General features: G+C 43.3%; 1 protein-coding gene across 4 annotated transcripts in view; it reads right to left on the bottom strand.

Moving 5' to 3' along the window:
* The window catches only part of LOC143924007 (neurabin-1-like), a 205903-nt gene that overhangs the window by 173024 nt on the left and 7096 nt on the right, over positions 1-25783 (bottom strand). For 3 of the 4 annotated variants that reach the window (XM_077448012.1, XM_077448009.1, XM_077448011.1), the window contains exon 2: positions 22261-23961. In XM_077448012.1, coding sequence (XP_077304138.1) covers positions 22261-23781 — 1521 coding nt within the window. In that variant the 5' untranslated portion in view covers positions 23782-23961. The remainder of the gene's footprint in view (positions 1-22260; positions 23962-25783) is intronic. The other variant, XM_077448010.1, reaches the window with a different exon arrangement.

Below are 25783 nucleotides of genomic sequence, written 5' to 3' on the forward strand. Positions count from 1 at the left end.
TTTCAGCACTGTCGCACTTGAATGACAATTGCACGGTCATGCAACACTGTACCCAAACAAAAAATTTTATCCCCCCCCCACACAGAGCTTTCTTTTGGTGGTATTTAATCATCACTGGGGTTTTTTTTTGCCAAATAAAAATAGGCCAAAAAAAAAATTATATATATATATATATATATATATATATATATATATATATATATATATATATATATATATATATATATATATATATATAACCACTTCAGGTTTGTTATGCAAACTGGTAAATTTTTCTCCTTCACTGAAGTGCTGATGAGGTGGCATTGGTGTGCACTGATTGGCACTGTAGGAGCAGCACTGATTATCAGTGTACATGTCCCTTTTAGTGAAGCCAGTTATCGGCTCTCTTATCCTCTCCTTATGCTGTCAGCACAAGGAAAGGAGTGCTGATAACCAGCTTCTATTTACATCCATGATCAGCTGTGATTGGACACAGCTGTTCACGTAGTAAAGAGCCGCCAATTGGCTCTTTACCTCAATCTGATCAGCAGTGTCCTCCAGACACTGTTTACAGAGCGCGCTGCCCACGCCGCACAGTGGGCTCGATCACAGGGGGCCATCATGACAGCCTCCCAGAACTAGCTGCCAACGCTGCAACTGTCCTTTGGTTAGAACGTAGTCAGCAAGTGGTTAAAAAAAAAAAAAAAAAAAAAAAAAAAAAAAAAAAAAAACACTGGATTTCAAACCTATGCCAATTATAAAAAGGTGGTCATTTTCAGTCCACAGTACCATGAGGGAATGTAGCCAGCCTCTTCTACTGGCTCACAAAATGGAGCACATTATTATGTTCTGATGCAGCTGGCGTTTTATCGTATTGTGCCCTCTGTCAAAAAGTTCCCACGCAGAATGGAAGGACACGCCAGCCAATTTACCGATCAGCTGGAGTGACCTCACCATATCGCATGCGCACATCGTATGAGGGATCCCCCCCCCCCCAAACGGGAGATACCGTTTCATGGCTACAATTGAAAGCTATGCAAAGAGTGGAGGGATACCGTAGATGTTAGATTGTGCCTCGCTATAAACCCACAGCGCAACACAATATGACAAATACTGTGTCCCTCCGCTGTTTTCATAGCATTAAATTGTGCCCGAGAAATGCCATCCGTCGAAAAAAAGGCTCCAACGATGTGCGCATGCGCCATGGTGTCGTCACTTAATTCTGCGCATGCGCGGGCACAGACAGATCAATAGAATTAGACTAACATCGTTAGGATTAAAAATTACGAGATTTCTTTAATGTTCTGCTTTTACAGACACTTTAAGGGCTTGTTCCAATGCTTAACAACTGAACAAATGACTCGTATTTATGAGCGTTCTTTTACAAGCGCGGATGACGAGTTAAAAATGCTCCCCAAATGCCCTATGGGAAGCTTTTAAGCGTTTGATGAGCTTTCAGGCATGTTAATACCGTTCCACAAAACGCCCATTTCATTAAAAGTAAAATGAAATGATCTTAACGCCCCAAAACTGCACCACAACGGTCTGCCAGAGCATTTGCGAAACGTTACCAAATACTTTAAAAACACCTCCAGACTCGACACGAGGCTTAAATTTTGAAGAGACGCTTCGCATTTTGATAGCGCGAACAGCACTGTGTGTGGTCTATTGTATCGTGTGCATAGGCGTTTGAGGGGCCTTTAACGCCTCAAATGCCCGCTTTCAATGCCAGTGTAAACTTAGCCTAAGAGTGTATGCAAGTGTTGGTTTAATGCAAACAAACAATGAGACCTTCAGTTGTGCTGCTGTACTCATGTGCCAAGAAGGAATAGCAGGAAAGGTGATGCAAATGAGCTCAATAGTCTGCTACTTCTCTTTTCACTGTCCAGTCACAGACTGGGGAGAGGTAAGACCTGTGTTAAAGAATATGTAAACTCAACAATTCATATTCCTGATATGTGCCTACTGTACCCATGTACTTCAATAAGGATCCCATTCTCTTTGTATTGATTCATTTTGTGTAAAATCCCTGGTGATTCTGCCAATCTCTACTGTCCTATTAAAAACTGACCACACTAGGCATGAGAACACACTGGTCAGTTCTCTAGATGTGCTGGGAACTCAGCCTGCTCTCCTCCAATGATCAGACTTGCCTTGACCTGATCTTGCCCCACTCTCCATAAAATGATAGGTGTCACATTTGCTTTTGCCTAAAACTGAAGCCACTGATCACGTGTAGCACCATGCCAACCACACATCAAACAAATCAGAGAAAACATGGCAGCATCCTTGGCTGTAAATAGGAAAGTTTAGTTATGCTTCCTTCGGATCCCACATTACACAGCACCTAGTGTCAGTGGGCTGTTTGACTGGGTTGTCACCGACAGCTCCAAGATTTGATTATGAACGGTAACCAGAATGGCTACTGATCACATAAACATGGCCAGATAAGACAATTATCACATGGCAGAGCAGGGATAAAAAAAAAAAAAAAAAAAAAAAAAAAAAAAACCCCCACACACAAACAAAACAAAAAAAAAAAAAACACACAAAAACAAAAAAAGGTACCCCCCCCCCCCCCCCAAACTTGTCACTCTTGTTTTTAGCGCAAGAAAAAAAAAAATAGAGGCAAATTCCACCAAAAGAAAGCTTCATTCATGGCAAAAAAATAAATGATAAAAATTGCCATTTGGGTAGTATTGCATGACCACCACACAATAGTCATTCAACGTGCAACAGCGCTTAAAACTGAAAATTGGCCTGGGCAGGAAGGGAGTGAAAATGCAGTGTATTGAAGTGGTTAAACACAAAAAATACACACCACACACACACAGAACTTTAGTATCACTTTAAAGGCTTTAATGACCATTAGTGTTGAAAGGGTTAACCGATCACGCTGTAGTAAAAGTAAAGTGGAATTGCTTTGGATTATTGTACTTTGCACAGAGTGCCCTTTACAAGATAAGCTTAAACTGTGTTATAAATATTATTTCTTGTAATTCAAGGTATAACTATCCCTCTCATGATGTGAAATATCCACAGAATAACCCGATTAAGCAAAAGGCTACAGTACACCCGGCTCACTGGACTATGGCTCGGATGGCTTCAAATAACAGTCAATGAGCTTGCTGTCGTTTGTTATCCAATACAGGCAGAGGCCCAGCTCTGCAAAAGAGAAAGCTCAGAAGAAAAGAACTATTGAATCATGCAGCCAGCTTAAAAGCTTCTCTCCCACTTTGTAATGTAGATGGGAAGGTGGTACAGAATCCAGGCCAGGGCAAACAGGTGCATTAGTCTTCTACAACCGCTTTGTAATTATTGCAATAGTGTGTTTAGATCAGGGAAACCTCTCCACTGGTACACAAGCATAACATTTTCAGTGGAGCCCGCTATTTGCGCCACTGTGAATGTTCAAAAGAGTAGCGCAGACCGCAATGCCAACGTGTCAGGTCCACTAAACTACAGCCAACAATGAGTGGAGCCATTCAGAAGCACTGCAGAATCAGATGCTGCGGACCATTTAGATTTCAGAACAAAAGTCAATGCTAATGCGCATGGAGTGTTTGTGGGCTGCTAAAGCGCATAATAATTAATACAATTTAAAAAGCAAAAATGGAAAGAACCAGACTTATGACACAGTGTAGTAGCAATACAAATGGTCACCCATTGTGCTGCAACCACACTATAGAACTGCTAAAAATGTGTGTCGTGCTTGCATAGCCAACCACCAATGGCACCCCAAACACGGCAAGTAGTCTCACTTTTTTTTTTTTTTTTTTTTTTAATACAAAAAAATAAAAATCCAATGAGGCCTTAGCCACAGTCACTGGCAAAATGCAGTCACCGACTGGATATCCCATTATATTCAATCACAAAAAAAAAAAATGTATAAAACACACGCACACTATAGGCAACCACCTGGAGACATTGTGTTATGAACAGTCACCGTTTTAAAGTATAAAAAGGCATAACTCATTTTGCTTGTTTAAAGTGGTTGTAAACCCTTAGGCTGCATTCACACCTGAGCGTAGCGTGTTTGAACGTTTTTACTGGCGTTTTGTCACACTACAACGCGCGACAACGAGCGTTTTGTCACACTACAACGCGCGACAACGAGCGTTTTTTAACTTCGGCGTTTTTTTTTCAGCCAATAGGAAAAATATTTTTCATCTGCTTATTTTTTCTTGAGCAGATACAGTGTCAAAACGCCCGTAGAAACGCTCGTTGTCGCGCGACTCGAGCGTTTCCATTAGTTTCTATGGGAATGAAAACGTCCAAATCAGCCCGATTCACGCGACAAAAAAGGGTCCAGAACTTGTTTGAGCTTCAGGCGTTCGGCTTCAGGCGACATGGAGTGGAGATGTGAACGATCTCCATTGAGAATAATGTATTTTTTCCCCTCCAGCGTTTTGTAGCTTCAGGCGTAGGGCTACAAAACGTTCAGGTGTGAACGGGCTGTTACAAACCACTTTGACCTACAGGTAAGCCTAGATTAAGGCTTACCTGTAGGTCCAAGAAATCTCCTAAACCTATACGGTTTAGGAGATATTTACCCGAAGACATCCACCGCCATCTACGGTACATGTGCCGTAGACAGCGGCGCGCAGGCGCACTGGGCAGGCCGCAGATAGCGGCGACATGCCGCGAGTGACGGCTCCCGTGCGCATGCGTGGGAGTGACATCACCGCGGCTCTGACGAATCACAGCGCCAGAGCCGAGAGACCCGGGATCCATGGCAGCGGGGAAGGAGAAAGAAGAAAGAGGGAGAAAGAAAGAAGAAAGAAGAAAGAGGGAGAAAGAAAGAAGAAAGAGGGAGAAAGAAAGAAGAAAGAGGGAGAAAGAAAGAAAGAAGAAAGAGGGAGAAAGAAAGAAAGAAGAAAGAGGGAGAAAGAAGAAAGAGGGAGAAAGAAGAAAGAGGACCGCTTCGGGGGCTTCGTTCTCAGGTAAGTTATTCATAATGAGCTTTACTCTCCCCCCCCCCCCCACTTTATATCCTCTTTAAGTGTTGCCTGCCAAAGTGGAGAGGGATTAGAACAGAGGCCCCCACCCCCCGGGCACCTGTCTATGGCCTGTTGGGGGCAGGGCAGGGCCATGCGCCAGAAGGGTAGAAGTGAGTGAGCCAGCACAACTTTCACTTCCAACCACTACAGAGCACCCACTCCCCTTCTCCCAGCACTACAACTACCTTCCCTCTGTGGTCATATCAAGAAGAGGAAGAACAGGATGAGAAGGGGAGAAGGAAAAAGGGAGGAGAGCCACAGAAAGAATAGTCATTGGCATAGATCACTGGTGGGGCCCAAGAGCTTACTTCAGGTGACAAAAAAAAAAAAAAAAAAAAATTATTAAAAACACACACACACACACACACACACACACACACACGAAATCCCATTATATTGAAATCACAAAAAAATAAAGATTACAGAGCTTTTGTTTACATCATGTGATCAGCTGTCACTGGCTGACAGCTGATCACATGGTAGGGGGACCGGCCCCATACTCAGATCGTGATCACGGCATGCACAGGGAGCATGTTACAGGGGAGGCCGTCCTATGACTTGAAGCAATGCCTGTGTATTCTTGAGGTCTATGGACCTCAAGTCGCATCAAAGTCAGGCCAAAGTAGTGCAGGGACTACTTTAGTCACTGAAACTCTAAGGGCCGGTTCACACAGGGGGGCGACACGACTTGCCGCGATCTGACAAGTCGCCCCCGTTCTGTACAATGGAACCGTTCTAAGAGGAGCGACTCGAGTCGCTCCGTCTTAGAAAAAAGGTTCCTGTACTACTTTTGGGCGACCTCGGGGCGACTTGCATTGACTTCTATACAGAAGTCATTTGCAAGTCGCCGCTGAGGTCGCGGCGAGGCAAGTCGTGTCGCCTCGCATCGCCCCCAGTGTGAACCGGCCCCAAGTCAAAGTCACACAGATATGAACGGGACTCATTGAAAATCATGGGGAAAAACTTGTCATGCGACTTTGCAGTCCCAAGTCACAGGACAAGTTGCATAAATGGAAACAGAGCCCAAAAAGGGTGGCCATAGACAGATTGAGGTCCCTGTTGAACTGGCTGAAATTCAATGTGTGGCTGTCTCCATTCGGCAGAAGCCAATCAGTAGATAATGTTTTCCAGGTAATCTCTTCAACAGAAAACCATTTGTTGACCCCGCTGTCTCAACAGAAGGATTCCTCAAATCCACCTCCATTGCGTGGATGGAGGAAACACCACACCCACACCCCTCTGCCACCCTGTTAAATCTGTCAACCATCGTTCTTAAATAGTCGGCTGCCCAATCATCCCACGGTAAGGGAGACGTGACATTAGCTCAGAAGGCCTTTCCTATAGCACCTGCCCCGTCGCCACTCACCCCAATTGTGAGTAACCCAGCTTTCAGTCCTAGGGTCAGCGACCCTAGATTCCAGGAATTGAAGGTGGTAGAGAGATCACAGGTGCGACATTTTCTTACCAATGGAAGGTGGAAGACTAGGGAACAAATCATTGGCAAAAAAGACCGCTAGCTCACTTTATTGGATCTTTACCTGCCACGGGGGCCTTCCAGCGACAATTTACCTTTTTTTGAATTCTAGAGAAGTCTCCAATGTGTCATGCAAAATCCCAGACTTGCCAACTATTGTTAGACCCACCTCCAGACCTCTTTATGTTACCAAAAGGGGACAGGAGTGGAGAATATAAATTTACTGAGAAGTAGATAGACTTTCCCCTTTCACCTACAAAACTTCCATCTGTTCCAGACATCAAGTGTCGGGATTCAAGGTGCTAACCTGGTGGTACTACACACCAGAGAGGAACCATAAGATGTGGAGAGAACACAGGCTCACTTCTCCACATCTGGTTCTGCGTCTTCAATCCTTCTGGAAGGGGGTCCACCGCATAGTCCAGAAGTTTACGGACAGGGAGCTGCCATGGACTCCTAAGTTCTTTCTTCTGCATCGCCACAAGATTCCGACCAGGATTTATAGGAGATCCATATTGCCTCTTCTGCTCACATCGGCGAAGAGCTGCATTCCGCGGTTTTGGAAGCAGACGCAGCCAACTTCGGTCACTGGTTGGTTGAAAAAAAGTGGCAGACATTAAGGCAATGGAGGAGTTGGTGGCCACGGAGAAGGGCCTTCGTGAGAAATTTCTCATAAAATGGTTTTATTGGCACAAACTTGTCTAATACGTGGAGCTGGTGGCTTAGTTCCCTGAGGGTGGGCTGTGTCACAAGGTTTCCCCCAGACATGGTCGGGTGACTGGATGGTGGCATCCACTCCACCCCTCCCCCCCTTCCTCTCCAACCCCCATCTTTCTTTAGCATTTTCTGCTTCTTCTTTAATGTTCTCCATTAGTAGTAGAGACCCTTTGGGTCACCTCTCAAGATGTCCAGGGATGGCTTCCCTGAGATTGGGGTTCATTTACTACTGTAAAGTGGAGTTTATATGCCTAGTCTTGTATTTGGACTGTTTCTTTGTACGCGCACCACTGTGAAGGTTTCTGTATGTCTCACACAAAATAAAGAATTGGAAAAGAATTGATCCCTCTCATGGAGGGACAGAAAATAAAATGGTAAAAGAAATGTCCTTCCCAAATCTTCCTTTTGACAACTATAACAGATTTAAAGACCATGTTCAGGGAAGAGCCATGTGCAAGAACTTGTCAAACAAAAGGCTGACAAAGTCATCTAGAGATCACCTTATTAGCAAACCAAAGTAAAATTTGCCAACAGTCGAATACATTAGCTCGATCCAAGATCTAAGTACTGCCATCTAGCAAAATCAGCCTTGGCTGATTTTAGCAATCGCTATAAGGGCCAGTGCACACCAGACGCAGTTCCATGTGCTTTTTTTCTGCACTAGAAATACATGCACACATTCTGGTGCAGAACTGACTATTCGTGCAGAAAAAAAATTGCATCTGGTGTGAACTGACCAAGACCTTTTTTGGGTTCTTGACCAGGGACTGTGTTATGGGCTCTGACCACTTCATAGTAGATAAAGGGAGATTTTTTTTTTCTCTTCTTTTATGTTTGTGCAGCAATATTCTTGTCAATGCTGTTGGCCATCACAAAACGATTTAGAATTACCAACATTTCTGAAAGTAAAACAATCTCACATATACAGCAGCCATGTCATCAGTGTATTTACCAGTTTGGTTGGTTCAAGGCTGTTATGATCCGTAATCCAACCTGACATACTCCGTACTCATTCAACATAAGAAGCTGCTATATAAACATTACACAGACATCAAAGGTGGGAATCTATTGTTGTGAACAGACAATGCAAGAAAGGACAAACGCACAAAGGCCTCTGTGAACTAGAATATCACAGCACACAATTAAATGCTTAGTTCTCGGTTTACAAGCAAATCATAAGGTTTGTTCTCATCCATTTATTTGCAGATGGGACAATCTGCCCAAACAGTAAAAGCAATCTTCATGGGCTTGTCAAAGAATCTGTAAAGATACAAATTTGCCCAGGTACTGATGCCCTGTAAATCAGAATAGCTGGCCATAGGTGGGTAAGACTTAAAGTGGTATTTGACCCAAGACCAAACATTTTACATACTGAAGCTTACCAATCATTAGATGTGGTGACTGCATTGTTTTGGGCTTTTTTACCCCCCTTTGTTTTAACCAGGTGATCTGGGTACCAAGTTGCCTCCTGTATTAGAGCGCCCCCACTCTGGATGAAAGTAACAGCCACCCAAGGACAGCAGCATTATTAATCTGGGGGGGGAGAGTTAAATGCATTAAACCTATTTAAATACACTAACAAATGGAAGCCAAACTCCAGCTCACACTTTTTCACAGCAAACTGATTTTTTTCTTCTTTTGGTATAAAAAAAGGTTTTACATAAAATAAATACGGATCATTGGAAGCACCCCAGGTCAATGGGGAATGCTTTGTCTCAACACTAACTGCTACATGTGCAGGACAGCTTGCTCTATTGAAAAAATAGGTTTACTGGCCAAATCAAGCGAAAATAAAAGAAAGCCCAAGGCCTCTAACACATGGTACTGAGGTTTGAGCTTCTGATTTTTTGGGTGTAATTTCAGGCGTTTGCTTTGCAAGAATTTGTAGGCATTTACTACTCTATCACATGCCTGGCAAAGGGGTCCTGCGTGACTCTGAAACATTGCACCTTTGTGTTGTGATCATGTAAAAGACTAGCCGTTTGGGCCCCACTTTGTGCCGATCCTTGGTGTGCTGGCAAATATCTACTTTGTACGTATTTATGCACATACCTTCATTCACGACCACAAATACCTACCTAGGGAAAACCCCTTTATATTTATGCTCATATCTGTGTGCACTGGTGAAAAATACTGACTGGGAAAGCAGATTTCAGATTTTATCTTTTACTCAATAAGCAGTGCTTGTTTACCCGTCTGAATACAGGCACATTGTAAACAATGGGCTGCACTTTAGATCAGTAAAGAGCTTTTTCAAGCTACAGCGTTGCAAGAGGAGAGGGGGGAAGAGGAAAAAAAAAAAAAAAAAAAAAAAAAAAAAAACACACCACACACAACAAACCACCACATCCAAGAATTGGTAAGCTGCAATATTACACAAAAATAAATAAAAAATTCTATAGGGTTTAATATCGCTTTAAGAACCCCACCAAGCATGAGCATGTGACCAAGACCGTAATACAAGTTGAAATGCAGTGTTGTATGAGGTTTTGACATGATTTTTGCCCCTGTGTGCACTGAAAGCAGCTTTGAATTAGAGCTACTTAAAGTGTTTGTTAAACCACAGGGTACAATTTACATTATCCTCTTGGTTGATGACCCGCCGTCTTTCTCCTCTCTCATATGACAGCTGCAGCTGGCACCGAGGATCCCCCACTGACGTCATTCGAGAGGAGGAAAGAGGCAGCACCGCCTGCTGCAGCTGTAATGCTAAAGAGGAGAAAGACAGCAGGTCACGTGATCGCCGATCTGTAAACAAGGTATATAGCTGCACTTTTTTTTTTTTATAAAGCATTCACAGGGGGGTATATTTATCAACCAAGAGGATAATGTAAACTGAACCCCAATTTGAGAGGGCGGCACGTAAAGCAGTGTCACGGCTCTGCAGCCATGAAACACATTGGTCACGGTGGGGTTGGGGGGGGTGGGAATGGCAGAAACCTGTAGGATCAGCCAGCGCTGTACATTATGCGTTAAAAAGGAACAGGATCTGAATTTTTTTGGGGTAAAATGTTTTAAGCTTGATTTCAAAGTCGCAGGACAGTGTGATTTCATCTGCGGTTTGCTGACATCTATGCATGACATTGGACAGATGTCATTGCAAGTCGCACATGAAATTGGCAAAAATAGTTCAAGAACTACTTAAAAAAAAAAAACAACAAAACAAAATCGCACCTATTAAGACTATGCCGTAGAAAGATATTAGTTTCAATTTGTAAATCACATGTTACATGGGTATGAACGGGGGGGCTTAATGCATGAACATAAATTTTCATCTCCTGTAACTGAATTGAGATTTGCTTTGGAAATTGAGGCGACTATATGTCTTGTGGCCAGCAGGACATAAAGCATCACGAAGCAGAGTCCATTTCTTAGTCTTCTCTTTTCAATTAGTCCAGACACATGCACCTATTGTTGCTGTGGAAGGGGTAAAAACTTAAAGCGGTTTGGTACCTAAAAATTAAACGTCATATTATTAAAATCACAAAATAGAATACTTGCCTAAATGAACCCTGAAAAAAAAAAAAAAATATTCTTTACTTACCTTTTATTTCAGATGTTTCTGCTGACTTCCGGGTTGTCCTCCCGTGGGAGTAGGCGTGGTTATTGTCCTCGCAATGGTCCCTGGGAAATTTCTAAGCTATTTCCCAAGAATCCATGGGGGGGGACAATGAAATTGCGAAATCTCGTGAGATTTCATTAGGATGCCGGTCACGTGACGAGGGCGTGTCCGAATTTGCCATTTTTAAAGTGGGCAGGCAGCTGTATCTGCCATTACCACCATTGCACACTGAGCATGTGCGAGATGGAGCGGAGCATGCTGGGAGCTGAGCGTCATCGATATACAGGAAGTAAATGCCTGTGGGCTTCAGATGCCCACACTTAAAATGGAAAATGCCAGAGCACTTTTTTAAAAGTCATCCCGAGGGAAAGAATCGTCGCGCCGGGGGTCAAAAAAACGCCGGACGTGGATGCTAAGCGAAGGTAGCAGTCGCCCACCTGTAACACAGGTAAGAAAAAAAAAAAAGAGCGGAATCCCGCTTTAAGTCACATCAAATACACATGGCTGTGGGTTCTCTACCTTCTGAACCTGGTTACTAGACTTTGGGAAGGTTTATTTTTTTTTTATTTATTTTTTTTTATTTTTTTTTTTTTAAGATGGCTTATTACAAATACAATGTGCATTTACTACAGCACTGTGCTGTCTATTGAAAACCAATAACATGCTTTGTAAAATCAAAGAAAAGAAAAAAAAAAAAAAAGGAAAAAATAAATAAATAAATAAAAGTCTTTGTCTAGCTCCTTTATTACATCACACCAACTGGCAACACCGCTTACACAGATACTGGAACAAGGATCTTTTTTTCCTGGCCCACACTTGTGCAGCTCTGAAAGAAGTGTTTGCCACGAAGAGGTCCTATTTTCTTAATGTGTGGGTCATAATAGAAATTAGAGGTAATGGAACCCCATAAAGCAACACAAAAACATTGTTTTATTAAAACTGCAGACATTTGCAGCTTGATAGACAGCCAAATAAAAAATAAAATATGAAGTTGTTATAGACCGTGTCTTTTTTCTTGCTGTACGGCAAAAACACAAGCTCTACACTATCTACTAGCTCCTAGGTTTCAAATAGAGAAATGAATCTATAATAAACATACCCCTATCTTTGTACTATGTGGCCAGCCTAGGGGCTTGGTGATGTTCTCGATTGTAACTTGCCCAGATAAACAGTCATAATCGTTGCCTGATCGAGCTGCAATAAATTTGATGCAATCGCTTTTTGGTGATCATTTGTCACAAAGCTCAGGTCTGTTTTTAAAACTACTTTTGTTGAACCGAGTGGTGCTCGCAGGGACACCCACAGCTCACATGTTGTCCAATTCAACAAGTCCCAAAAATATGAGCAGTCTAGTTTAAGCTACAGTTTTGTAGACAAATTTGAGAAAACCTCATCATCTGACACTTAGGCTCGGTTCACACAGGGGCGACTTGTCCAGGCGACTTCGCCGTCCTGACAAGTCGCGCTCCATTCTGTACTATGGAACCGTTCTAATAGGAGCGACTCAAGTCGCTCCGACTTAGAAAAAAGGTTCCTGTACTACTATGGGGCGACTTCAGGCGACTTGCATTGACTTCTATACAGAAGTCGTTTTGCAAGTCGCCGCTGATCGTGTGCAGGTCGCGGCGCTGCAAGTCGTGCCGCCCCTGTGTGAACCGAGCCTTACACAACATACCTAAAAACCATTAGAGATAATTCTGATCTTTCTACATGTTTGTTCAGAGCAGTTCTTGGGCAGATGGCAAGCACTGTTTAGAACAACCTGAAATAAGAGGAAATTCAGTCTGTCCCCTCTGAAAGAGGGACACACGAGTTTCCCCCCATTGACATCCAATGCAGAAGCCCAGCCAGCCCAATCTTTAAAACAGACAGCATTCAAATTTAGTTTCAACTGATATGGAGATCTACCAGCTCAGTAGAGACAGGTCTGGTCGGGGCGACACTGGGGAGAGGCTGCACAGCCATATTTAGGACATAAAGAGGTTTCATTAAGGCACAGAGAAAACCCCAACAAGCTGCATCTGGTGGCAGGCTTTGTAAGTTTGTGGCACCTTATTCTCATGGTGTCGGGATGACAAGGGTCAATACCACATTCTCCCAACCCTCCCATCCGGCCAGGGCCTTGGAAAATCTTCCTCCACAAAAAACAGTTCCCTGGTTCCCAAAAAAAAATAAAATAAAAAAAAAAAGTTAAGGGGGGGGATGGATTCAAAACCGATTCCACCCAAAGGCAGTATGCAAGTTATTAGCTGGAGATGCTGAGCAGAATAAATCCCCTAGCTTATTGTAGGTCTTGGGTGCTCCAAGCAATAATTCCTAAGGCTGGGTTCACACTAGAGATCGCAGCGCCTCACAGCAGGAATCCAGTGTCCCCATTCTCCGGTTCATGTCCGATTTCAACCTGAATTGGACCAAAAGACACACAGGGTACCTGTGCAATTCACACCGGAGCCACTGCGGTGATGTGGAGAACCGGCTCCATGGAGGGCCGGTCACAATCTCCTGCTATGCGAATTGGATGTGGGGAAATCCGCATTCAATTTGAAATAGTGTGAACCCAGCCTTACTCTGCGCCTGTCCACCCAGGAGGAGTTTTGAATGTTGCTGCCCACCTTCACATGTTCCATATTGTCCTTTTTGCATTCTCTAATAAAAAAAAAAAAAAAACATCCAAATAGGGGTATATGGGAACCCCTGAATTATGACAGGTGTGCAGAATCAAGAACTTAAGTGCATATACCTCACTAATAGAATTTCCAGGGAGAGAAGATATGGTCAGGGGGTTTAACTCTGACAAAACTATAAAAAAGGCAAGTTACAGAATACATTATAGAAAAATAAATAAATTAGCCCCTGCCACAGGGAAGCTACCAACGTAATGTTCAAATCACATCTGGGGAAAAAAAAAGACAGTCTTGGCTCCACCTCCTGAGCATCCTTGTGGGTTATCCTCGTGTCAATCACATAACGCTCAGCCACCGCACATATGTATCCACATTGGCATGAGGTTTGTGTGCCGAGAGCACGCCCTTAGTTCACACTGCAGTTGACCACTTGTATGGTCTTGGGGATAGAAAAGCACTTTTAAACTTTCCAGACCCTTAGTTCCCCCCAGTAGACAGTGCTACCCCATGCTCTGTTGGTGGAAGGTTTCTCAATGCAGAGCTATGAGAATCAGAAGACTTTAGACCACTGGAGTGCAGAGGAGAATACGCTGCCAGGGCTGGTTTAGCAGCACGGAGTAGCCTCCCCATTTAAAAAGATATTTAGTAGGGTGTTCATTTCTCCCATTACCCACACTGAAGAAAAATATATAATAATATATATCTCTGCCCACAACAAAAAAAAAAAAAAAAAAAAACAAACAAAACAAAACCAAACAAAATAGTTGCTTAATAAGGGATTCCAAAAAAAAAAAAAAAAAACCCAACACACACACACCACACATCTGGCCCCATAACAAGCAGCTTGCTATGGGGCCAGACTCATAAAAAGGAAGAGCAGGCAGTACTGACGGAGAACCTCAGAAGAGGATTGGGGTCAGCTCTGTGCAATACCATCGTTTAGAGCAGGCAAGTATAAACCAGTTTATTATTTTAATAAAATAAAAAGTTTGACTTCTCAAACGGGTGATGTAGCCAGCACCTTATAGTTGTTCCCTGTAAAGGCTTCATCACCAGTGCCATCCAGGGAGAACTTGCTTCTGAAATGTGAAATCTTGTGAGATCGAGGGAAATAGCCATTTGTTGAAGCCATGGCATTGTATAATTAATGTGTGTTTACTGGCACAACTACTCACATTGCCAACCACATGGCAACATATGAACAAACCGTGCTAGATCTCATACAGTGCATGTAAGAGATCTGCCCCAGACATCTTTGGCTGAAAACCACCAAGTTTACACATGCTCAGTTTCAACTGCCCAGGTCTGTGACAAGTTTACTTTAAGCAACCATAGAAGTAGCTCAGAAATACAAAAACAAAAAGACCAAATAAAATTGGGTTACCATAGTAACTATTCCTGCCAGTATATGTGCGTGGTAAGAGAATGCACTGTTCTTTCCAATCCTAGATTTCATTTTATTAAATTTCCCAGCAGCTTGCATGCAAGAGGTTTCTTATAAAGTTCATGTAAAAACTAATTTCATAGAAAAGGAGAGCGCTACAATGTTTTACCTTTACCCGTATCACAAGGTATACAACATTGCGCTTTCTAGAAAAAGAACATGGAAACATTAACTAACCCAATGACACCGGTGTGTAATGAAACAATGCAGAAAGGCACCAAAAAAAAAAAAAAAAAAAAAAAAACAAACACACACACACACACACACACAAGTCAATGCTGCAATTAAAGCAGCAAGTTTCATAAAAGCAAAAATGTGAACAAGACCAGCTTAAATCAACAACAGTCCAACATTACATGCATTAAACCTGAGCTGGACACTTTGGACTATATAAAAGTAGAACTGACAGCAAAAGTGTTGGTTCACACTGAGGCAGAACAACTTGCAGCGCGACTGCCTCAGGCGACCCGGACACGACTTGCAAAACAACTTCTCTATAGAAGTCAATGCAAGTCGCCCCCAAAGTCGTACAGGTACCTTTTTCTAAGTCGGAGCGACTTGTGTCACTCTGATTAGAACGGTTCCATTGTACAGAACGTGATGCGACTTGTGTGAACCGACCCAAACTCTCTCCCTCCACCCACCCCCCCCCCCCCCCAACCAAGCTGATGTCTCCATCAGCTATCGGGTGCCGTTGCCACTATTGTGGGTAGGGGAACCCTACTGCGCATGCACAAGGATATTTTCCTTCACTTCCTGTCCCACAGCCACAACAGGAAGTGGAGTGAAAATTTCTCCAAAGTGAGGGAATTCCTGATATCCACCAGAGCTAGTGTCTTTTAGAAGATTTTCCTTCTATTCCATCTGTTCTTGTGACCACATTTTGGACTTACGGTGCCAATAGTCACTAGGAGAGAGACAGATTTGCCTTTAGTTATATTTTAACACACACCAGTTGTGAGTAAGGATTTGAAAGATTTGTGTTCTCCTACAATATTAGAGTGTATACTCTTGCAGCCCTCTCAGAGCCTTGAAAATCTTTTGGCACTGAACACTTGTGGGACGATCAGACGTCTGCACCCCCAGCTGCATGCTGCTGCTTTCTCCTGGAAGCGTCAATGCTGTTTTCTCAGACTGCAGAGCTGGAACAGTGGAGAGGTTGGAGAAAGGGGCTGTGGGAGAAGCAAGTACACACTTGCTTATTGGAAGGAGAAGGTTTTAAAAACTTTTAGAGATCTGAGATGGTCTTTAACACTGAAATGTGACCGATAAAAAAAAAAAAAAAAAAAAAAAAAAAGAAGAAGAAGAACCTGCAAGTTTGCCTGATGATCATAGACAAGACTCAATACTGTACTTGAGACCAAGTACCAGTCTGCTGCCCATTCCAAAATAGGCACAGCGCATAGAGATATAGGTGTACGCTTCTGGAACGATTAGCAATCACAGCAGTACCACCATGGCAGCTTCCAAAAACTGAGAGCAAGAAAAAAAAAAAAGAAGTAGTAAACATTTAGTAAACCTTACATTGGATGTTGATCAAGACAAATGGCAAAGCCTTTCAGACAAAAAATGTTCACCTTCAATTATTCTGGTCAAACCAAAACAAATGAGATTAAACTCAATCTGCCGAAGTGGAAAATCTAAAGAAAATATAGATACCAGACAGAATCCATCTTTAATGCAGGGTTAGCATTCAGCCAGATTACCAAGCGTAACAATCACCAAAAAAACTACAATGAACTGAAGGCTGGGCGGTCACATTCACTGCCTTCTTACAGAGATCAATAGAAATCTTCTATTGACCTCCACGGATAGCAGGATGATAGACAAACATCCTGTCGAGCTAACCATGCAGGTGTACTGGATGTCATCTAGGAAGATCCTCCCTTAAAGCAGAACATCTCCTTTTTCTAACCTGCGAGCAGGCTGGCTCTTTATTGCTGTAAACAACCAAAACTACCGATCTGCTGGCAGTCTCTGCCTGTGAGCGCAGCTTAGTTTACATTCTGGCTAAGATCCCATGTTCTGGGATGACTGAACTCTGCACATGTACATGCCATCCTGCACCAGTCAATTAAGATGGCCATAGCCTGGCACCCAGAAGAAGAGATGTAAAATATGCCAACAAGAGATGTTATACCATTAAAGTGGTTGTAAAGGCAGAAGGCTTTATCTTAATGCATTAAGATGAAAAGCCTGTGCACTGCAGTTTCTCTCAGCGCCATCTCGATCCAGCGATGTTGCATGAGAGACTCAGCTGCCCGGGGCTCTCCCTCATTGGCTGAGACAGCAGTGAAGCGTTATTGGCTCTCACTGCTGTCAAAGTCAGTGAGCCAATGAGAAGAGAGGGGAATGGACCACACAGCAGCAGCTCAGGTGCCCCTATATGACCCTGTTTCCAGGAGGACGACTGTCATTGGCCACTGCTAAAGCCAATCACAGTCCTGCTAGCCCTGTCCACCATCTGGGAGGAAAAAGGACTCACTTGGTTGCTGCTACCAATCTCAGAAAGAAGGGATTTCTCTACGATTGAGAACCACAATCAGGTGACAGTTTGTGGAATTACTGTTGAGCTCCTGGGAACTTGGTTGAAATTATTCCTGAACCTGTGTCACTTACTACTGAACTCCTGCACTCAGTCTCAGCCACAGACAGTATTCAAAGCAATGGAGGGGGGGGACCCACACACCCAACCTTTGCTGCAGCGCAGAAACTCTTAGCTGCATGGGCCCAACTTATGATCCTGCACACAGGCCCACTGCTTTCAGAAAATGCCCATGACCGGGGCTCATCATTGCACCATACATTCCAGATGCTTGCAAGTGGCATAACATACAAGCATGTGGGCTGGATGCAAGAGTTGGATCAGCAGGATGAGTGTGCCAGGACAGGTAGACGAGTCTCATCTCTGCTTCCTTTCACCACTCTGCATATCACACATCATAGATGAGAAGAGGGTACAGCGGCAGTGCAGATGAGCAGGAGGGTACAGCAGTGGAAGAGATGAGACGGGAGTTCAGTAGTGAGACAGCGGAGCAGGGAGGTACGGTGATGGGGCAGATGAGAAGGGAGTTCAGTGGTGGGATGGAAAAGCGAGGTGGGGGGTTGTTAGTAGAGCAGTGGGGCAGATGTGAAAGGAGATACACTGGTGGGACAGATGAGCAGGGGGGAACAGATGTGCATGGAGGTACACTGGTGGGGCAACAGTGATCTGAGGTGTGAAGGTGCATGAATTGGGGCTGATCTGAGGCGTGAGTGCAGGGTGTGAATTTCTCACTAAAAAGGAGGTTTACAGCATAAAAAAAAAAAAAAAAAAAAAATTAAAAAAAATTATATATTTATATATATTACAGACCAAAAGTTTGGACACCTTCTCATTCAAAGAGTTTTCTTTATTTTCATGACTATTAGTAGATTCACACTGAAGGCATCAAAACTATGAATTAACACATGTGGAATTATATACTGAACAAAAAAGTGTGAAACAACTGAAAATATGTCTTATATTCTCGGGTCTTCAAAGTAGCCACCTTTTGCTTTGATCACTGCTCCGCACACTCTTGGCATTCTGTTGATGATCTTCCAGAGGTAGTCACCTGAAATGGTTTTCACTTCACAGGTGTGCCCTGTCAGGTTTAGTAAGTGGGATTTCAAGCCTTATAAATAGGGTTGGGACCATCAGTTGTGTTGTGCAGGAGGTGGATACAGTACACAGCTGATAGTCCTACTGAATAGACTGTTAGAATTTGTATTCTGGCAAGAAAAAAGCAGCCAAGTAAAGAAAAACGAGTGGCCATCATTACTTTAAGAAATGAAGGTCAGTCAGTCCGAACAATTGGGAAAAACTTTGAAAAAGTGTCCCCAAGTGCAGTCGCAAAAAGCCAAAAACCACCAAGCGCTACAAAGAAACTGGCTCACATGAGGACCGCCCCAGGAAAGGAAGACCAAGAGTCACCTCTGCTGCGGACGATAAGTTCATCCGAGTCACCAGCCTCAGAAATCACAGGTTAACAGCGGCTCAGATTAGAGAACAGGTCAATGCCACACAGAGTTCTAGCAGCAGACATCTCTAGAACAACTGTTAAGAGGAGACTGTTTGAATCAGGCCTTCATGGTAAAATAGCTGCTAGGAAACCACTGCTGAGGACAGGCAACAAGCAGAAGAGACTTGTTTGGGCTAAAGAACACAAGGAATGGACATTAGACCAGTGGAAATCTATGCTTTGGTCTGATGAGTCCAAGTTTGAGATCTTTGGTTCCAACCACCGTGTCTTTGTGCAGCGCATAAAAGAGGTGAACAGATGGACTCTACATGCCTGGTTCCCACCGTGAAGCATGGAGGAGGTGGTGTGATGGTGCTTTGCTGGTGACAAGGTTGGGGATTTATTCAAAATTGAAGGCATACTGAACCAGCATGGCTACCACAGCATCTTGCAGCGGCATGCTATTCCATCCGGTTTGCGTTTAGTTGGACCATCATTTATTTTTCAACAGGACAATGACCCCAAACACACCTCCAGGCTGTGTAAGGGCTATTTGACCGAGGAGAGTGATGGGGTGCTGTGCCAGATGACCTGGCCTCCACAGTCACTGGACCTGAACCCAATCGAGATGGTTTGGGGTGAGCTGGACCGCAGAATGAAGGCAAAAGGGCCAACGAGTGCCAAGCATCTCTGGGAACTCCTTCAAGACTGTTGGAAAGCCATGTCAGGTGACTACCTCTTGAAGCTCATCAACAGAATGCCAAGAGTGTGCGGAGCAGTAATCAAAGCAAAAGGTGGCTACTTTGAAGAACCGAGAATATAAGACATATTTTCAGTTGTTTCACACTTTTGTTCGGTATATAATTCCACATGTGTTAATTCATAGTTTTGATGCCTTCAGTGTGAATCTACAATTTTCATAGTCATGAAAATAAAGAAAACTCTTTGAATGAGAAGGTGTGTTCAAACTTTTGGTCTGTACTATCTATATACACATATATATTTTAATAATTCGCAATAAGCGTATATTTATTGGTTTGCGCAATAGTTATAGCGTCCACAAAAATAGAGTATAGTTTTATGGCTTTTTTCCCCCTAGTAACGGCGACGATCTGTGATTTTAAATCATAAGTGTGACATTGCGGCAGACAGATGGGACACTTGACACCATTGGCATTTATACAGCGATCAGTGCTACACAAATGCATTGATTAGTGTATAAATGTCACTAGCAGGGAAGGGGTTAACACTAGGAGGCGATCAGGGTTAACTGTGTCCTAGGGAGTGATTCTAACTGTAGGGGGACTCAAGGGGAGTCCCGATTGGTGTTCCTCTGTACTGGGAACACATGACCGGTCTCCTATCACCTGAGAGGACGTGGATCTGTGTTTGCACACAGATCCATGGGTCTGCTCGGTTAACGGGCAATCGCGGGGGCCCAGTGGACATCGCGGGCGCATGCATCGGGTTTCGAGTGACGCGGCGAGTGTGCCCCCCAGACAGCTGGGAATTCCAGGATGTCATGACGCTCGCTCAGGATGGGAGATCCCTTCTGTGGATGTCATGACTATATGCGGGATGTGAAGTGGTTAACCACTTGCCGACCGGCTCATGCCAATACATGTCAGAAAAGTGGCAGGGGTGTGCAAAAACGACATACCTGTACATCACCTTGTCATTGGCAGATAGGTGTGCTCGCACCCATGATGCCCACCGGTGGCCTGCAATCGTGGCATGGGGAGATGCCCATGTAAAACAAAAAGGCATTCCTCCCCCCCCCCGCCCCATTTCTGTTCTGCCTAGCAACATGATAGGTATCTACTACTCCCAGTGATCTGTCATCTGATCGCTGTATAAATGTCAATGGTCCCAAAATATGTGTCCGATCTGGCCTCCACAATCACGATTTAAAAAAAAAAAATATATATATATCACCGCCATTAGATAATAAAAATGCCATCAATCTATCCTCTAATTTGTAGACGCGGTAACTTTTGTGCAAGCCAGTATATGCTTATTTTTTTTTACCAAAAATATATGTAGAAGAAGAATACACATTGGCCTAAACTAAATTAATTTTTTTACATTTTTGGGGGGGGGGGATATTATAGCAAAAATCAGTTTTTTTTTCAAAATTGTCGTTTTGTTTATGGTGCAAAGTAAAAACCGCAGGAGGTGATCAAATAGGTCAATTTTGTTTGGGTACAACATCGCGCAATTGTCAGTTAAAGTGACGCAATTCAGTGCATATGGAACTCTAAATGTGTACAATTTGAATACTTTGGCAACATCAATCTTTGCATCACAACTTGGGAAAAAGCGGTCCACCTTGACTGAACATTCTAAATTAAAGTGGTTATAAACCTCAGACATGAAATATGAACAATTAGCTCTCAGAGCCTTCCTCACAGCGTACCTTAAATTCCCTGCCCCCTGCATTCTGAAAGTTCGACAAGCTAAATCAATTCTGCACGTTAAACAGCTGTATAGAAAAGAAGACTGCAGATAAACAGGTACAACATGTGCAAGAGGATTTGTTTCATGTCTGTACATCACCTGAGGCAGTTACTTTACTGGGTGGGTACATGAGGGGAGTTTACAGCCACTTTTACTGGCACTCCTATCACTAAGACCCCTGTCACACTGCCGCGATTTCAGGGAATCGCTGTGTAAACTTGGTCTATGGTCCTCAACTCTCAAATTCAGACCAAAGTAGTACAGGGACCACTTGAAGTCGCACAGATATGAATGTTACTGACTGGAAATCATGGGATGTGACTTTGCAGTCCCAAGTTGCAGAACAAGTCACACAAGTGACCCAGCCGCTAAAACCGAGATGCAGTTGTGTAGTATCTTTAAAGTACGTGAAAGGAGTGCATGAATTCTGAACGGTATCATATGTGGCACCATTGACACATGTTCATCATTGGTTTGTCTCACATCACATTGTATTGCATGTTTGTAAGCGTACAATGTCCTGTTCTGCTAAAATATACAAGTCAATACAAATCCAACATAAATACAAAGTAAACATCAAAAATAAGACTAAATCAATGGGGTTGATTTAGGCTCCATTCACACAAGCACGACTCCAAAAGTAGCAGGATCTCCAGTGCGACTTTGCAGAAGGACTTGGATCCAACTGTTCACTCTCTGGATCAAAGTGGCATTAAAAGTAGTGTAGGCACTTTTTCAATTGCACTGCGACTTGAAAAGAATGGGCTGTGACTTATCATGCAACTTTGATGTCCAAAGTTGCATGACAAGTTGCACAAGTGTGACTGGAGACTGCAAAATCTGGTGCAGCTTTGGATACAAAACCCATCAGCTTATTGAACAACCTTAAGTTAGAAGCCGATTGGCTACCACAGCTTACAAACAGTAACAATAAAAACCATCAAGACAAATCAAATATATTAAACCAAGAAAGGCTGGTGTAAAAAATAAAATCATCATCATCATCATCAACTATACCTTTATTGGAGCTGTAGAAAACTTGACTTTTCTAACAGGTAGATCTTCCTCCTCCAAGAGACCAGGTACTTCCTCATAAGTACTGCCTAAATCATAATCCTCATCCTCTGCCCTCAATTTCTCATTATCAGCTAGAGGCTGCTCAGTTTCAGTATTTTGGTCATCATCAAAAGCTGCATTTTCTATACCATAAGCCCCAGAGGAGTATCTCAGCAAGTTTTTATTCCCGTCATTCTGTTCTTCGGGCTCACTGCCTTCTTCGTCATCACTATCCACATCTGTGGCTTCCTCTGTTGTCTTCTTAGTGATATCTGTGCCAAAATCATCTTTTTTTGCGTTGATCTCTTGTTCATCTTTGGAATGATCCTCTACCTTCTGTTGATTACCATTAACACATGGCTGAGAATCAAGGGGTTTTGTGTCAAATACATCATCATCATCTAGGTCAGCATCTTCCTCTTCCTCGCTCTCAGATGACTCGTTTTGTAATACCACTAGCTCAGCTCTTACCATTTCAGTTTGAGTTTTGTCAGCTGCAGGGCGCGCTACGTCCCATGACTTCCTGTCTGGGAATGCATTGTTATTTTGAATGGATTCAGCATCTTCTTCAATAACAGGACTTTCTGCGTTCTCTTCACAGTCCTGGCTCTTTACCAATGGTTGTTCCACAGCGGCAACATTTATGGTCCCTTCATTATTATTTACTCCTGTAACATTCAGCGAGGCCAAGTGGTTAGATGTGACTGAAGAAGTGGTATCAAATAAAATCTCAGTCTTGGACAGGTTCCTAAATTCTTCCGCATCACTGTCAGCAAGGAAACTTTCCAATCTCTTGCTAATTGGTCCAGCATTTAGAGAGGAGGAAGAGGAGGAGGAACATGTTGACCGATGACTGATTTCCACTGATGAGGACTTGGTTAACTTTGAAGAGTTAATATTGGGGCTCCAATCAGATGAAGAACTCTCAACATCAACAGATCCATGTCGGCGCTCCAGTCTGATCGGTTTCTCTTCCTTTGTTGGGGAAGACCTGTCAAAAGTGGCTTGCTTGTTAAGGGTTCTTTCAAAGAGTTTCCTGGTTTCTGAAAACTTCTCTGCCAGAGTTGCCTTGTCCAAGTCTTCATCCTCACCTGCTTTGACCACCTTTTCCTGAACAGGTAGATCAGGGCTGACATTTAAGGCATTATTTCTTTGCACACTTACAACAGAAGTGTTTGTTGGAGGAGAAGAACATTCAGGTTTTATGAGTTTACTTTCATTCTGATTATCACTTGGAGTTGAGCTCATCTGCATAAACATGTTCTTGATTTTGTGAACGCGGTTTCCATACGAGGCACGGCCTCGGGTGAGGTCAGCTGGTGCTCCATTAGTGTTCAGCTTTAAAGAAGCAGGCTTCGGAGAGATCTCTGGTTTCATCCCATCAAAAGAACATTTGATGGCATGGAAATCGGACTTGTAGGAATTTCTGTGCGGAGAAGCACTTCTTAAGTTCCTCTCCCCTTTTCCCTCCGTTTTCATCATTTTCGGATCACAAAAAAGGCCTGTCTGGGAAAATGTACAAATGTCACTCCCCTTTTCACATGGACCACAGGGATCATAGGAATTAGGGCTGTGTAGGATTCATGGGAAATCCCAAGCAATGAATCATTCCCTCCACGCTCAGCTGTCTGTCTAATTTCATTGCTACAAGACAACCATCTGCTGAAAGAGAAAGAAAAAAAAAAGTGAAACCAGTGGCCAGAACATTTTCCATGATCTTTTGTCACACACACACACACACACACACACACACACGTGTAAGCCTCTAGCAGAACTTCACTGACGATTGCACGCAAGAATCAAAATGAATCTCTGCAAGAGGCATATTAGAGGATAAGTTCACCTTTGTACACTATCTAAATTCCAGCTCCCCTATGCACCAATATAGCATTCATGTACTTTTTTTTGCAAAAATATCAAAGCTTTTCATTAAAGCTCAACTCCTGCCCCGCCCCCCCCCCCCCTTTTTTTCATTACTATTCAGGTTTTATATAGTGCAGCGCTTTACAGCATGAGGGCAGACATTACAATTTGGTACAAGAGGAATCAGAGGGCCCTGCTCGTTACAGCTTACAATCTAAAAAAGGAAGGGTTAATTGATACAAAAAGGCAATAGCTGGTGGGGGGGTGAGCTGATGGAGGAACAAAAAAACAAACACACAGTGTTCGTTAGAAGCAGGATAGGCTTCTTTACAGAGAAGGGTTTTCAGGGATCCTCTAAAGATGGATAGATTAGGGGACAGTCGGAGACATTGGGGTAGGGAGTTCCAAAAGGATGGGAGAAGCTCTGAAGAAATCCCGAAGGTGAGCATGAGGAGGATGTGACAAGGGAGCTAGAGAGCAGGAGGTCTTGGGAGGACCGAAGAGAGCGGCTTGGTTGGTATTTTGGGACTAGGTTAGTGATATAGCTGGGGGCAGTGTTATGGATAGCTTTGTAAATTGTTAGTACTTTGAATTTTATTCGTTGGGTGAGTGGAAGCCAGTGGAGGGATTGGCAGAGAGGGGTGGAGGACACTGAATGGTTGGTAAGGTGGATGAGTGGCATTCATTATGGGCTGAAGGGTGGTTTCATAATTAACTGTCAGGTGTGCAGATGCAGGGCACTAATGAGGAAATCTGCTGGGCCTGCATCACTTTACACGTGTTCCCATTGAAAATCTCTCTCTAAAAATGACATTTTTGTTGCAGGGGATGCCCGATATCAGACTTGCATCTTAGGCAGACTTGTGTGATTGGCTTACCAATTTTCCCAGAAGCAGGAAATGATGTTTCTGGGGAGTGGCCGGTACACATTCTGTGTACAGAACAACTCCATGTAGCCATATTGCATTGCATTATCAGAAAATTTACATTGGCTGCAGATTGAAAAGGAAAGTTCATTTTTAATAACATTCAATTACAATAGTGTCGCAATTATATATGCTATATTTTTCTTTAATTTGCTATTTTTTTCCCCCCACGAAAGCGGAGTTACCCTTTAAATCCAGAGTCGCTTACTTTTGTCTAAATCCACGTTTCCATTAGTAATGTCTTATTCTTGATCAGATGGTCATGACACAGGAAGGAGTTGACCAGCTGACCTCATTAGCTCACACCCTACATCATCCACCCTCCCATTCCCAGGTGCACATTTTTTTTAAATGAAATGCAATCAGTGATTTCCCTTCTCATGAAATACACAGATTGCATAGTGTATGGCCATCTTTACAAACGTACATAGGAGGGAGTGGACAGAAAGTCCCATTCACAACTCTGCTTAGCGGGAACTCGCATTCCCACATACGTTTTTAGTTTTAGTGGTGGGGGAGCCGTTTTGGAGCATTTTCACTCATCACATAGGGCAGCCCACCCACCTGAATGGGCTGCCCCACACACCGCAATCGCCCCAAAAGGAGCTCCAGAACTTTTGTGTTTAGAGTGGAGCTTGGAGCGTTTTTTTACTGCCATTTTTGGTACGGCGCATTTCTGAAATGCAAGGAAATGC

This window comes from Lithobates pipiens, unplaced genomic scaffold (assembly GCF_037356315.1).
Source record: "Lithobates pipiens isolate NorthernLeopardFrog02 unplaced genomic scaffold, aLitPip1_a1.2 Scaffold_22, whole genome shotgun sequence".
NCBI lineage: Eukaryota > Metazoa > Chordata > Amphibia > Anura > Ranidae > Lithobates > Lithobates pipiens.